Source organism: Mesocricetus auratus, unplaced genomic scaffold (assembly GCF_017639785.1).
Source record: "Mesocricetus auratus isolate SY011 unplaced genomic scaffold, BCM_Maur_2.0 Super-Scaffold_100022, whole genome shotgun sequence".
NCBI classification, from domain to species: Eukaryota; Metazoa; Chordata; class Mammalia; order Rodentia; family Cricetidae; genus Mesocricetus; species Mesocricetus auratus.
In genome coordinates this window covers 1,701,686-1,717,249 of record NW_024429203.1, presented here as the reverse complement: position 1 = coordinate 1,717,249, position 15,564 = coordinate 1,701,686, and the positions used below count along the sequence as shown (strand labels likewise).

At 50.3% G+C, this 15,564-nt stretch overlaps 1 protein-coding gene across 10 annotated transcripts in view; it reads right to left on the bottom strand.

The window, feature by feature from the left end:
• The window catches only part of Dnm2 (dynamin 2), an 84,139-nt gene that overhangs the window by 46,490 nt on the left and 22,085 nt on the right, over window positions 1–15,564 (bottom strand). For all 10 annotated transcript variants that reach the window (XM_040730124.1, XM_040730126.1, XM_040730120.1 and 7 more), the window contains exon 2: window positions 4,479–4,552. In XM_040730124.1, coding sequence (XP_040586058.1) covers window positions 4,479–4,552 — 74 coding nt within the window. The remainder of the gene's footprint in view (window positions 1–4,478; window positions 4,553–15,564) is intronic.

Below are 15,564 nucleotides of genomic sequence, written 5' to 3'. Positions count from 1 at the left end.
CACTGCCGTGTCTTAACACAAAGGAGAATCCGGAGAGGGAATGCCACTCATATAAACTACACTGCACCTTTGACAAGTCCAACACAGATGCCTGCTGTACAGCCACACCTACAGGAGCAGGTAGTAGTCAAAGGCATGATCATGAGTTAGAGGCCAGCCTGGGCTTAAAAAGAACCTCTAGGCTGAGGACTCAGTGAAGTGCTTGCATCTGAGTCACAGAACTCAGATAATAAGACAGGTGTGTAGTGACTGCTTGTAACCCTAGTGCTAGGGAGGTAAAGACAGGTCTCAATGGCCAGTCAGCCTACCTTAATCAGCCAGCTAGCCCAAGGCAAAGAGATTGCCTCAAAAAAGCTCCCTGTTAATTAATGCACATGCTCAAATGTTAAGTCAAAGAGTGTGCTGGATGCCTTATGGCCGAGCTGCTTGCCGATTGGTCCCCAGCAGACCAGGCCATGCCTCTAAATCACTGCTAGTTCTGCTAATCCAGGTCCCAATATTCCTCAGTGACAAAGCCAGTTCCTCTGGTCCCTGGGCCAACACTGCAGCATTATGACAATCACATACCCACTGGCAGCAGAGTGGACTCTCCCTGGCTCTGCTCTGCATAGTGAACCAGACAGGCTCTCCCAGGGGGCTCCTGGATGACTACACAGGCCCCAGCCCAGGGCCTGGTGCACAGCAGGGATAAGAGAAGAAACCAAAGTGGGCCTAGGCCAGCAGTCATGCTCCTAATCCTGGCAGGTGGGCCAACCTTCTTGCCAGGTTTCCCAACAGCAGCCTCACTGTGTGCCCAGAGAACAAAACGGGAAAGGGGTTTCTAAAGAGCTCCTTCCTGCCTGGGATGCGGTTATCAGCAGGGGCTGGGCATCAATCGCTACACATCTCCAGTACCTAGTTCTGCTTTCTAAGCATTTGTGTAGGTGTTGGAAGCAGTGAGACTTCACCCACAGTCTGGCAAAAAGCAAAAGCCATCTTGGCCACTGCTGATGCTAAAGGCCACTAGATCTGCTTTCTTCAGATCTGGTACTGGCATGCACTGAAGGCTTAGACACACTTTGGAGACCCCTGGATACACCCAACAACCTAACAGGATCTGTCATCCTGGAGGATTTGCAGGAGTGGAAGCCAGCCTAGGTTCAGCTCCTGAAGAGGACTGAGTTTGGTTCTCAGCACCCACATCAGGCAGCTCATATCTGTAACTCCAGTTCCAAAGGATCCAACACCTCTGAATATGACAGACACTACATACGTACAAACATACATACACTCACGCGCACAGATCTAAAAACACAGGAGTGGGGATAAAACTCAGTTGGGGGAGAGCCTTTTGATCCCAGCACCACATAAACCCTGTGTGGTGGTACACTCCTCTAACCCCAGCACTAGGGAGGTAGGGACAAGAAGATCAGGAGGGCAATGAGTTTGAGGCTAGGCTACATGACACTGCCTCAAAAACAAACAAACAAAAAAACAACCAATAGGATTTGTTCGTGCAGGAGTTTTCAGAGTCTTAGACAGGAGCATTAGCACACACTTACTATTCCTGTTTAGCCTACAGCTCCCTCAGGTTTAAGACAAATAGGACTGCCTCCTGTCTACCATATACTGTTACTCTGAAGCAGTCATTCCAACTAGCCCCTGACTTCAGCCAAACCCTGCTCCGGGCTCAGTTTCGTTTGTTTTTTTGGCTTTTTTAGACCCTGAAGCATGGCTTTTGTCTGCTACCGATGGTCACCCAGGCCTTGGTCTTCCACCAACCCTTTCCAGATGGAAGACACAGGTGAGGTAATGCCTGCAATCCCAGTACTTGGGAGGTAGAGCCAAGAGGATCAGCAGTTCATGGCTAGCTTCAGATATAAACAAATTCAAGCATTGTCTACACAAGATTCAGCCTCAAAACTCAATTTGACTCAAGAAATAGTTTTATCTAACACGTGCACCGTGGAACATGGTGAACAAGGGCCAGAGGTGGGAACACGGGAGCTTGAGGGAGGGGCAGTGAGGAGGCATGGCTGTCTCTGGGGAATACGAGGGGTTGGGCTCTGATAGGGACTGGCCATGTCCTGACATCTCTTTGCTGGCCCAGTGATCACAGACCAAAGTCAGGATGAAGGTTGGGAATGGGAGGGGAACCCCCCTACCTCCACACCCAGAGTTTAGCAGGATGATTCTGGGTGAGGGCAAGGTTCACTCATGGGCCATTAGGCTTCGGGGAGCCTGTGGTCTTGGGTAATTTTTAAACAGCATTAGCTACTAGTCATGGCTCAGCAAGCCAGCCTGAACAAGAAGCCACAAGGCACTTGGATGTCTGAAGTTCTAAAGGGGAGGATCCTAGTCTGGTTTCACGAGGCACATCTTCAGATTCCTGAACCTTGGAGGAGAGCAGCCCCTGAGGTATGGAAGGACACGGTCTGTCCAAACCCCTGGCTCTGCAGCTTGGTCCCAGGCATCAGTGTGAGGAACCTGTGACCTCTAGGGCTCGCCTGTCCCTCTCCACCTCCACTCCCAGCTGTGCCCCCACTACTGCTACGACCTAGAATCTGGCCCAGGGGAGAACTGAAGCCTGATCTGCTTTCTAACCATCCCAGCTATAGTCTCTTCAGCCAGCTGAGTACAGAAAATGCTTGTCTGCAGCATCTACTAGGCCAGGGTGGGGAGGTGGGGCAGCCTGGTGACAACACAACACACCCTAAAGGAAACACAAAGGCTGCCTCTCCAATGTCCCACTGAGGCCGTGATAGTAGGAGCAAGGAGACTGTCAGGCAAAGGGTCAGAAGCACTCAAGCTTAGGGGACGCAGGATAGGACACTCCTGAGACACACCTGCCCACCCAGCCCACCAGAATCCAGTTGTGTCCCCATCTGCATAAGAGTCACTTGCCCCAAGCAGCCACATCTGGTTCCTGTTCCAGCCTCCTACCACATGCCTGGTCATGTCCCCAAGAGCAGCTCCATCAGGATATAAGTAACAGCCATCTTTTGTGGCCTCAGGCAAGAGGGAGGAAGGTCAAGAACTGGTCTGATCCTTTATTATGGTCAGCTCTGGGCAGGTGTCCCCAGTTCAGTGGTACCTTTCATGGGCTTCTCCCCAGTCCATACAGAGAACCTCATGCTTCCATTAGATTTTGGCAGGCAAAACATTCATACAATTTAAGATAAAGATATAAAAAGTTTAAAATTAATAAATAAAACTACAGACTATAGTAAAGTTAAACATGGGGGGGCTTACCTAGTACTGTCACCCTAGTTGTCACCCAGGTCCAAGAGAGCTGGGGTCAGTCTGGGTACCAGCTATCCAAACAAGCACACAACCCTGCAGGTATAAGGCTAGGACTGCTTGTCAAGGGTCTTCCCATTGTCTTCACACTGTAGGCAGGCTGTGCACAAAGGAAGCCAGCACAGGAACCTGGGAAGGCTGGGCTCCCTTCCCTGCTTATGCAGGCAGGCTTTTTCAGGACAGCCAGGGACTAGAAGCAGCAAAATGCCAGCTGGTATCCCGTGAAAAAGTGCGAAATTGGGATTCCTAAGGCAATGAAAGCAAACACAGGAAGAGCCAAAGGGGCCCTTGCCAGGAAAGCGGACTGGAAGCCTGATCCAAGAGGCAGCACGGCATCCTGTATCATGTCATGAGGCAAACCCCCGTCCACAGGGTGCTGTGCACTGAACCATCAGGTCTCAGTGGAGCCTCTCCTCCGAGCTGGTGGGATCAGGGTGAAGAAGAACAGCAGGGCTTTGGAGGGCAGGCTGTCAGCTCACGTTAGACTGCTGAGGATCCCAAGACAGGGGCCCTCTGGAAATGCAGGTCACCTGGCTATGCCTCAGTTTTCCCAACTGTAGATTCAGTTACAGGGCATGCTGGGGGGCAAATGGCATCATGAGACCATGAACAGGGCCTCAAATGCCAGGTACAATGGCTCTTTCAATTGGGCCTGGTCTGTGACTGCACAGGAAGTATAAGGAGGCAATTTTAGTTGACATGCAAGACTTCTTAAAAAAAAAAAAAAGAAAAGAAAAGAAAAAAGATTCAGAAAAACCACTATGGAACCTGGCGGTCTGGTCCTGGTTGGGGACTTCGGGCTGCAGCAGAGGTGTTCATTGAACCGTTTTTTCAGGTTCCCTGTACGTGTGGGACCCAAGAACTCTGATGCCTCCTGAGATCCCAACACCCTCATGGGAACAAGTCCACATTTACATCCAGTTACTGCTATGCCTCCAAGTAGTACTTGTTTGTTCTTATGCAGCCCAGGATGGCCTTGAACTCTGTGTGACACAGAGAGACCTTGAGCTTCGATCCTTCTGCCTGGTGCTGGGATTACAAGTGCACACCAACCTGCCAGGGTTATACTATGCTGGGGATGGAATCAGGGCTCTCATATGTCAGGTAAGCTGTCTGCCAACTACGCTGCCTCTGCACCCTTTACTTAGTTATTTTTACTTTTTCTAGTATTTTGCTTTTGAAATGTCTATTTCTCATACCTGTTTTGGAAAAGATGAGCTGCAGAATGAGAGGCCTCCGGGTGACAATTCCTGATCCACGTGGAAGGAAGTCCCTGGGAGAAGAGAAAGCAGCAGAAGTGACTCACGGTCCTGCTAGAGAGGCAGGAAATGTGACCACAGGCACTGAGCAAGTGTCTCTTGCAAACCTCAGCAAACACACCAACCCCAACCCCCGAGGGCCTGCAGAAGAAGGCCAAGGACTCAGAGATGTATGGACAGAGCTGTTTGGTGCTCTGGCACTTCCTCTAGGTAGGTTCTCTTGGTATATTCAGACAATGTTGCCCAGGATAAAGACAGGCCCAGGAGACTAGGGAGGATCAAGTTCAAGGCCAACCTGAGCTAGAACTACCAACCACCAGCAGCCCAGGACTCTGCAGGCTGAGATACGGCTCAGTTGCTGGGGTGCTTTCCCAGCAACGCAGGGGACTCTGGGTTGGATTCCCACAGTCCTGAAGGAAATGGGCATGGTGGCTAATGCCTATTCCAGCACATGGGGAGACAAAGGCATCCTGAGTTATGTCACATCATCACTGTCACTCAACTGGTGGCTCATAGTTCTTTCTGTATGGTGAATGGACATCTGTGTATCTGCCTAGTCCGGGCAGATATGAGTGCAGCCGTCCTGGAGACTCCATGCACACCCTCTACAGGCACGTGGCCCAGACTAAGATGGTACACAGATGGACTTGAACCTGAACAGGCAGAGCTGTCTCTTGTGATAAGGATCAGGGCAGAGGCTTCCTTTGGAGGAACAGACAGGAAGACACATGACGGGACTTTCTGGGGTGGCCAAAATGTCCTCAAAGATGATCTGTCCAGTGATCAGCAGTTTTTTAAAGTTATCAGATCGGGTGTGTATTTCAAGTGTATGATTTACTATATCTACATTAAATCTCAGGAGAGGTTACCACCAGGGCGCCGGAGGCAGAAGGATCAAAAGTTCATGACCAACCTCATCTATATAGAGAGCTCAAGACCAACCTGGGTTACATGAGACCATCTGGAAAAACAAAACAACTTAGATCTAAATAATTGCAATTTGTGAGACCCAGATTCAGTCCTTTACATAGCACAAAAAGAACTTGGGCTTCCAGAGACCCATGTGGGAATTCTGCTCAGGAGGAGGGGAACTCAGCAGCAGGAGGATCAGAATGTCAAGGTCGTCCTTGGTTACAGCACAGGTGCCAGGCCAGCCTGAGCTACATTCCCAGCACTGCAACAGAAGGAGTTAAGGACAGAGAGGGGTGAAGGCACTTGCCGGACAGGCTGATGACTGAACTTAATGCCTAGGACTGGCATGGCGAGGAGAGCACCAACTCCCAGGTGGCCGTCTGACCTCCACACACGACCATGACACACAGGAGCACACACAGATGCACATGTGCACACACACTCACTAAATACACGAAATGTAACCTGTTAAGTGTTTCACAGAGTAAGTTAAACAAAAGCTCCAAAACCTAGCAACAGGGGCCAGTCAGTACCACAGCCCAGCCAGAGGCTCAGGAAGCCAGACACATAAAAGAAAAAGCGTCTTTTATCTTCTCACAAGGAACTTCCTCCTGGGTGGACCAAGTAGAGAGGGTTTGTTTTGCTACAAAAGAAAACACAAGTGAACTACAGCAGAGCCCATGAGGCTGGGCACCACCTGTTCTCAAACACTGCTGACTATGTCACAGGGTGCCGATTCCCAAGGGACTTTGTAAAAGTAGTTATGGTCTCAGATGATGGTGGCACATGCCTTTAATCTTAGTGATTTCGAGGCCAGCCTGATCTACAAAGAGAGTTCCAGGACAGTCAGGACTATTATTACACAGAGGAAACCTGTCTCAAAAAAAAAAAAAAAAAAAAGGAACTCAGTGTGTTCAAGGTCATAGCTAGTTATGGAGCAGCCTCAGCCTCAGCTATCTGAGTCCAAACTAAATCAATTCATTAATTCAGTTAAATACATCTTGGTAATGTGGAGCAGCTACAAAGCTGTGACAAGTGAGGAGCAGAGCACTTTGCATGGATTCACCAATTTCACAGCGCTAAGATCCTGCCTCATGGCTCAGTTCCCCATCTCACAGAACTGCAGGCTGCAGAGACTGGGCCCTCCCTAAGGCTGCAAAGCGTCAGCAAAGCCAGCAGCATTAAGAATGAACCACATGAGGTCCACTTGAAGGTTCTGACCACCAGGTCCCAGAATCTCAGCCCTTACCCCACAATGCAGCCTCTCAGTGGGGGAATGTATCACTGAGCCACACCCAGGCTCTGCCTCCAGGACCAGTAACCACTGGTCTGTGTTACAATGGCTTTACACTGGGGGCATCTGAGGTGATAAGACTCCTAGAGGACAGTGGTGATGCCTCAGGTATCAGCCCCTGTCCCAGACAAGGGACAGAGAGTTTCAAATAGGGACATGTGTGACGTCAGGTGTGATGCCCAGGACAAGCTCTAGTTCTCACAAGAAAAGGCTGGAGACTTGGTGGCCAATGGGAGGGCAACAGAGAAGGCAGCGCTGGAGGAGGAAGAGGTTAGTAGGAGACCAGGGATGTCACAGGCCAGACTGGGAGCCAGCTAGCAGTCCAGAACCAACGTAACGCTGCTTCCACAGCCGTGGGGCTGAGTGCACAGCACCTCATGTGACTGGCACCCCCACCTTAACCCTCAGGCATTTGGTGTAGAAAGGCCTCGTCAAGGTTATTTCCACGGGCAGTGAAATGGCTAAGGAGGTAAAGGTATCTGCTGCCAAATATGGAGACCGGAGTTTGATTCCCGGGTTTCATATCACAGAAGGAAGGACAGAACTGACTCGGGAAAAGTCCTCTGGCCTCCACCTGCATGCCATGCCAAGCACACCAACCCCGCCCACACACAAATCATGTAAGTAAGTAAATAAATGGGCTTTAGATTTTTTTCCTGTTTGTTGGAGTTGGAGCAATAGCTCAGTGGCTAAGAGCACTGACTGCTCTTCTAGAGGACCTGGCTCAATTTCCCAGCACCCACATGGTTGCTCACAACCATCTCTAACTCCAGTCTCAGGGGATCCAACAGCTTCTCTGACCTCAAGCACCAGGCACATAGGTAGTAAGTACATGGACACACATGGAGGTAAACACTCACACACACAAAAACTCTTTCCTGGGTAGGACAACGGAACCCATCCTCCAGGCCTCCTGAGCAGCTCTTGGGCAATGCCAACGGCCCAGGGCTGGCAATGGAGACGGCCTCTAGCTTCATCCAGTTCTTCTCCCCTGGCCACCCCTTCCCAAGGCATGAGTCCCTTTCTTCGCTGTCGCTGTGGCACTTCCTGTGCCCTGGCTGCCCTCGCAGTCTAGTTTCCACGGAGCCAGCTGTGTTCTATATGACTTGGTTTCACTCCCAGGTCTGGGCTTCCTGGTCAGAAAATCTTTGCCAACTGTGGGAGATGGGGGGGACTCCGGCTCAGAGACACCCACACCTCCATATGTAAGCACAGGATCAGCTCCCAGGCCAGGCCCCGCTCTTCTGTGCCTGGTACAGGGATAGCACATGGCCATTTAGTGTAAAGTGTGCCATCATTTCGCATTGCCAGGTGGAGCTGTCCTCCTGTTTCCTTCCTTTCTTTTTTCTCTTTTGGCACAGGGACTTTTATAGCGCAGGCTGGCCTCAAGCTCTATGTAGAAGAGGATGGCCTTGAACTCCTGTCTTCCGGGCTCTACCTCCCAAGTACTGGGGTTACAGGTGTGTACCACCATGCCTGGCTTATGTGGTGCTTATGGTCCCTAACGCTTTGTGCATTCTAGGCCAGCACTCTACTGACTGAGCCACAAGCCAACCCCTCATCTACACATATATTTCTAAACAAAGACCTCCAGAAAGCACCCCAAAGTGTTGTATCCACTCATAGCTGCCAATCCAGTCCCCAGCATCCAGACTATGGAGGTCCTCTAAACCCTTGGCCTTTGCAGGGGCTGTTCCTTCTGCCAGGAAATCCTTCCCTAGGGAACTGCCCACCTAGCAATGGTCAGAGGCTAGAGAGTTCAGCCCATCCTTCCCACTCTCACCAGCTCAACCTCAGACGGAGAGCAAGAAGTCGCCCCTGTAGCACAGCAGAGCTGCACTCGGTCAGTTCAAGAGCCTGAACCCAGCCACACACGGTGGCTGTAACCAGTGTGCGAGGAGCTACAAGGCCCACAGTTCTTGGGCTCAGCAGACGTCTCTGTGGGCTGTACCAGGCCCTCTCTGGGCAGTAGTTCAGTCACCTATGGGATAGAAGGTCATTCCCTGTCCACAGGACTAGTGACAGGGACTTTGTGAAGAGCCTCTCCCCATGGTAGGGTTCTAAGCTTTATGGTTCCCTGGAAGACGACGTACAATGCAGGTTTGTTTACTCTCTTCTGTACAGGAGAGCTTGGCTTCACCCTGGAGGGAAGAGGGTGGGGACAGCCCTGTGAACCAGCAACAGAGGCTGGCTCTCCAGGCCTTCTAGAGGAGGGAAGCCAGACACAAGCAGGAAAGGCTTCAGCAATCACCATCACTGAGTAGCCTGGCTGTCAGGACACAGGTAAGGGCCCTGGGGGAAGACCCTTCCTGGTCACCCTTATTCCCAAAACCTCATAGCCTGAAGCTACTAGATTAGAGGTCATACCAGATCAGATCCACCTTCTAGCCCTCTGGTGTTGGGGGTGGGGTGAACTGGGTGGTGGGTCTCTCAGGCTCTGGCCTTCCTATGGCCCACTAAACTCTGCACAACCTACTCCTGTCAACTCTTGCCCCTGCCTGCCAACACAGACCTCCAAGCTCCCCTGTCCCAGGCCAGGCCCCACATCTACCTGCCTGGAGCCTAATTCCTGCAGCACTCCCAGACCTGACGATTTCCTCCCAATCTCTCTATCTGTCCCCTACTATGTTCCCATCCCAGCAGCAGCCACACCATGTGTAGACCCAAACTTAGCTCTCTCCCCACCTAGAGTTGGGCACACAACAGGTCCATCGGGGGGTGCAGAGCTGACTTGGCCATCTCACAGACCAGGAGACTGAGCTCAAGCCTCCCAGCTTCCACCCAGCAGTCCCTCCCTAGCCAGGAATCCAGCAGGACCCAGATCAGCCCTGCCCTTGGCACTTATGCCCAGTGTCACCTGCTTGTGGTCATATCTGAGGGCCAGCTTGGGCGGGGAGCAAGAGCAGGAAATAGGGTGACTTAATAGCTATATCTCTGAGACTTTGCAAGGCCTGAATTACTTCTAGAACATTTCTGGACAATCTGGCAAGTTGGGCAACCTCTTTCTGCCTCAGTTTCTTCATTGGTTAAGTAGACACAATGACACCTGCCTCAGGAGTCACAGTTACAAAGCTCTTGCCATAGTAACCCAAAATACAGCATTCGTGGGGCTAGGGAGATGGCTTGTTCAGATGTCTAGCACACACCTTAAGGAAGGGCCCAGGTATGGGTCCCCAGCACCCGCACCAGCCGAGCAATGATGCCCTGCATTCCCAGCACTTGGGAGGTGGGGACAGAAGATCCCTCGCTCATGGGGTTTACTGACCAGCCAGTTTAGCCTGAACTGATAAACTCTAGGTTCAGAAAAAGACCCCAGTCCGAAAAACATGGTAGAAAACAATATAGCAAGAGGTATCTAGTATCAGTTTCTGGCATGCACACCCACACACATGACAGCATTCCTCTTACACAGCCAAAGTAAACTTGAGGTAATCTGTAATCACTCCTCTGATTAACTTTTGGGGACTGCCATGTGTTCACCAAGGGCCTCAGAGACCCTTTCATTACTCAGCAATCTCTCTCTCTCTCTCTCTCTCTCTCTCTCTCTCTCTCTCTCTCTCTCTCTCTCTCTCTCTCTCTCTCTCGCACACACACACACACACACACACACACACACACACACACACACACACACGCACAAACACCCCTTCACTTACTCCCTCTAGCTGGGTCCACAGAGAAGGACCTCAGAGGAGCAGCACATCTCTGCCTCAGGACCTTTGTGTGTCCTCACACACTGACCTTTCCTATGACAAACTCTGGCTTCCTCTGCACACTGGGGGCTCAGCTGAGATGTCCCCACACCCACCCTGCACTGCCTGTCTTCACTGTCCTCACAGGGATGTCCTTACTAGTTTGCACTCTCTGGTTCATCTGCTTATCAAATGATCAGCTCCAGCTGGGACAGGAGGAGATGGCCTCATTCTCTTTGGGGCCTACACCAATCACCACACTGATACAGGGTAGAGACTCCACCGTCAAAGACCAGTCACTGCCTACAAGAGTTAACAAGGACAGATGGCAACACCTGTCCAAGAGAAAGCCATTAATGACCTAAATGTCCAACAAGCAGGGAATGGAATGGGCTAAGCCAACTTTGGTGACTGTTCTGAGAAGCAGCCCAGGGCCAGGTGCCCTCCAGTGTGGAACAGTGAGTGAGCTCTATACAGAGGAAACCTGTGGCATATTTAGGAATTCTTTTGTTGTTGTTGTTGTTGTTGTATGATGTTTGTTTTGTCTTGAGGTAAGATCTCATGTAGCCAAGGTTGGCTCTGAAGCCTTCCTGTAGCTGAGTATGATCTTCCCGCCTCTACAAGTGCTGGGATCACAGGTTTGCACCACCATGCCTGGCCTGTGGATGGAGCCATGGATTTGCATATCTCAGACAAACACTAACCACTAAGTCCCAGCCCCGGTTATATGGGGATTTAGGGGGGGTAAGGAGTGGGGGTGGTCATCTGTTTGTATCTTTCTGCACAGAGGCAGCTGGCTTGACGGAGGTCATCCATGGATTCAGAATAGCACAGCATCTGTCTCCCTGGGTGTGGTGGCTCTCATGTGATCCCAGCACTCATTGGTGGCAGGTGGATCTGGAGTTCAAGGTCATCCTCAGCTACATAGTGAGCTCAGGCCAGCCTGGGCTCCATGAGACCTGCCTACAAAAGAAGAAAGTGAGAAACCGAGGGTAGGCAGGAAACCTAGCACTCAGGAAGCAGGATTACTGTTAGTGACACCAGCCTGGGCTCCATGAAACTTTGTCTCAAAACAAAACAAAACCAAACCATGTTTCAGGCTCCAAGGTGATATGAATTCCAGGTTTGTGCAGCTTATTTATAACTTTATATCAGGTAAATATTTAACCTGTCACCATCCAGTTGTATGGAACAGCCAAACCACATTGTCAAGGGTGACAGGGAAGCTGCTTGAACCCTGGAACCATGGATCTCGACTCCACCCTGCTAAGCCCTGATGGTTCAGAGCTGCTAGTGGAAGAGCTGTGCCCATGCCCTGCCGGGTGTGTGTCAGCTGAGGACCCTCGGCAGAGGACTCTTTCGTATCCTGGGCCAGGTGCAGAGCTGTGTGAAACAGGGTGAGGGGGACTGAGACAATAATTGCCAAGTCTCTACCGCCTCTGGGTGACAGATGGCAGGTGACACACGGATTCCCAACTCTGTGGGCCCAACTGTTCCCTAGGAAGGAAGGAAAGACAGACAGCCTCCAGTCTATCAGAACATTCCAGAACCATCCCCTTCACAAGCTGACCCCTTTTGCTGACCCCCTCCCCTGGCAGCTCAACCAGCAGCTAGACTCTGGATCTTTTAGCTTCAGCCTGTCAGTTCCACAGGACAGGGAGGATCGCCTGCTGTGTTCGGCACCAAGTCACAGTGTTCGGCACATGGTGGGCAAAGGGCTTCCTTGAGTTCCACCCAGCACTGCATAAAACAGATATGGTGGACACTGGTATGTCCCGGTGATCAGGGTGGAGGCAGGAAGATCAGAGGCACAAGGCAGAGTCTGCACCCTGACAGTTCAGCCACAGCGTCACCATGTGTGAGCAGCACAAGGACATCAGTGTCCCGGTCCCTCCATCTGTAAATGGGATCCTAGGACAGAGGTCCTGAGGCAGAAGCAGGCAGAGGAGGCACAGGAAGCTGGGTTCTGTCACAAAGGCAATGATGCGTGGATGTCAACCATAAGAATCACCACAAGAATCCATTCTATATGGAGAGATACCTCACCCAGCCACAGGGGTGTGGGGGTGGAGAGGGGCCTTGGTCCTGCCTCAACTAGATGATAGGGCAGACTTAGTAGACTTCCTAAGGGAGGCCTTACCCTCTCTATGGAGCAGATGGGGGGGGGGTGACGGAGGGAGTGGGAAGAAAGAAGGGAGGGGGAACTGGGATTGGAATGTAAAAAATAAATTAAAAAGAAAAGAAAACCACCACAAGCAGCAGACCCTTCTCATCAGCCATCTGTGAAGGTGAGGCAAAGCATTCAAAACCCACTTCCTTCTCAACAGTTTCCTGCTTTCCTTCAGTGTCTGCTCCCTCAACTCAGCACTCACACAGGCCTGCTGACCCTCAGGCTGTCAGGAGAATGACACCTAGAAATAACTAGAAGTTCGTGCAAGACAAGACTGTGTGATCACGTAAAAGAGCAGGGCAGGGAATTAGGTTATTCTATAGGTATGGATGTCAACACCCCACTTTATTCTTTGGCTGGTGTGTGGGTATGTGCATGTATATGCATTGGTGTGGTTGCACATGTGTACATGAGCATACAGAATCAAGGCTGACGTCAGTGTCTTCCTCTATTGCCCTTCACCTTATTTTCTGAGGCGGTGTCTCTGGGAAACCAAGAGCTGTAGTTCAACTAGTCTAGCTAGTCAGCTTACTCAGGGATTTCCTGTCCCTGCCTCCCCCAATGGAAGCAGGCCACTACACCTACCCAGCTTTTCAGTGAGTTCTGGCAATCCAAATTCTGGTATTCAGACAACGACCCTTTCAGTAATTGCACAAATGGCCAAAAAGGGTCCCTGTACCCCAGGGGCTTAGGGAAGAAATATTAGAATTTCCAGACTGGTCTGGGTTTATATAGAAACAGCCTGTCAAAAAAAATCTGGGGTGGGGGTTGTCAAGAGCGCTGGCTCGGGAGTTAAGAGCACTGGCTGCCCTTGGAGAGGACCTGGATTTGACTACTAGCACCACAAGAAGTGTCACTGGTTCAGGGGAACCCAGCACACTCTACTGGTCTCCAGGCACAGGCACGTATGTTGTATACTTACATATATGCAGGCAAAAGCTCATACACAGAAAATTAAGATAAATCTTTTTTGTTGGGCTGGAGAGATGGCTCAAAGGTTAAGAGCACCAACTACTCTTCTAGAGGACCTGGGTTCAATCCCAGCACCCACAAAGCAGCTCACAACTGTCTGTAACTCCAGTTCCAGGGTATCTGATACCTTCATACCAATGCACACAAAATAAAGTTAAATATTTAAAAAATCTTTCTTACGTTTTGAGACACAGTTTCTCTATGTAGCCCTGACTGTCCTGGAACTCACTCTATAAACCAGGGTGGCCGCAAACTACAGAGATCCACCTGCCTCTGCCTCCCGAGTGCTGGGATTAAAGTTGGGCAACCACCACTGCCCAGCTTAAAGAAAGAAAGAAAAAGGAAGAAACAGATGAGGCTGTGCATATTGTTACACTCCTTTTATGCTAGTGCTTAGAGGCAGAGGCAGAGTTTAAGGTCTACACAGTAAGTTCCAGGAAGCGAAGATGATATAGTGAGCTCCTGCTCTCCCCACAAAAAGTAAAGAAAAATGAATCAAAGATGACTAAGGAAACAAAATATTTAGAGTGAATACTATCAAGAAGCAACAAGGTGGGGACTTGTGCCCAAATCCACCTGGCAACAACGAGGCCATCCTCTCTGGGGGTTTTGTTTGTCTTCTTTTCCTGCATGATGGGCTAGAACTCAGGGCCTCCCCCATGCTGAACTGGTGCTTTCTCATTCAGTCATCTTCCAAAAGAGACTGCATGTTCAGCATGGCACAGAACAGCAAAGACTGCAGGGAGGGACGTAGGGTTGTGTGTTCCCCAACTCAGCAGGACACTGAGTCAGAACTTAAGAGAACTGGGGAAATGCCAACACATGTAGACACCATCCGCTGTGTGCCTGCAGTCTGTAGAGGGGAACCCAGTAGTTGTTAAAAGCAAACCCCGGATATTGGTGGCGCACGCCTTTAATCCCAGCACTCAGGAGGCAGAAGCAGGTGAATCTCTGAGTTCAAGGACAGCCAGGGTTACAGAGAGAAACCCTGTCTAGGTGGGGGGCAGGGTGGGGCAAACAAGACAAAGCTTCAAGGACCGGGGTTCCATGGGCAGAATGCTCCCCTGGGACACAGAAGCCCCGTCGCCCCCAGCATCACACACACTAAGCATGTGGTGCACACCTGCACCCCAGCACTGGGGAGGAGGTAGAGGTAGGAGAAGCAGGAATTCAAGATTTGCTATACAGTGAATTTGAGGCCAACTTGCTAAAAAAAATATTGTTGGGGGGAAGAAAGAACCAAGACTTCCCAAGCAATGGGGTGAGACTCAAATTACTAAAATCTGGAATGAATGTAGGGAGATCACAACTAACCAATAAACAAACAAATAGCTAAATAAATAAATAAAAGAATGACGGGCTATGGAGATGGCTCGGCAGATAAAGGTGCTTGTTGTGTAAGCCTGAAGACCTGAATTTGATCCCAGAGCCCATGTAAAGATGGAGCAACCTGACTCCAAAGTTACCCTCTGACCTCCATGTGTATACCATAAACACATAATAATGAATCAATTAATATTTGTAAAGAATTTTGTTTTGTTTTTCGAGGCAGGGTTTCTCTGTAGCTTTGTGGCACTTGCTCTGTAGACCAGGCTGGCCTCAAACTCACAGAGATCTGCTTGCCTCTGCCTCCCAAGTGCTGGGATTAATGGTGTGTGCCACCAGGCCCAGCTAAGATTTTTTTTATTTTATGCGCATGAGTGTTTGTCTACATGTACGTATGTACACCATATGTATGCAGTGCCCTCAGAGGCCGAAAGAGGGCTTCAGATCTCCTGGAACTGAAGTTACAAAGGATCCTGAGCTGAGGATGGGATGCTGGGAACTGAACCATGTCCTCTGCAAGAACAAGTGCTGTTAGCCACTGAGCCATCTCTCCAGGCCCATGAAATATTTTTAAAAGACTAAGAGAACACTATGGAAGAAGTTGAAAACCTTAGAAGAAATAGGAAAAAGATTTAGAAAGAAACTAAACGGCTGAAAGTG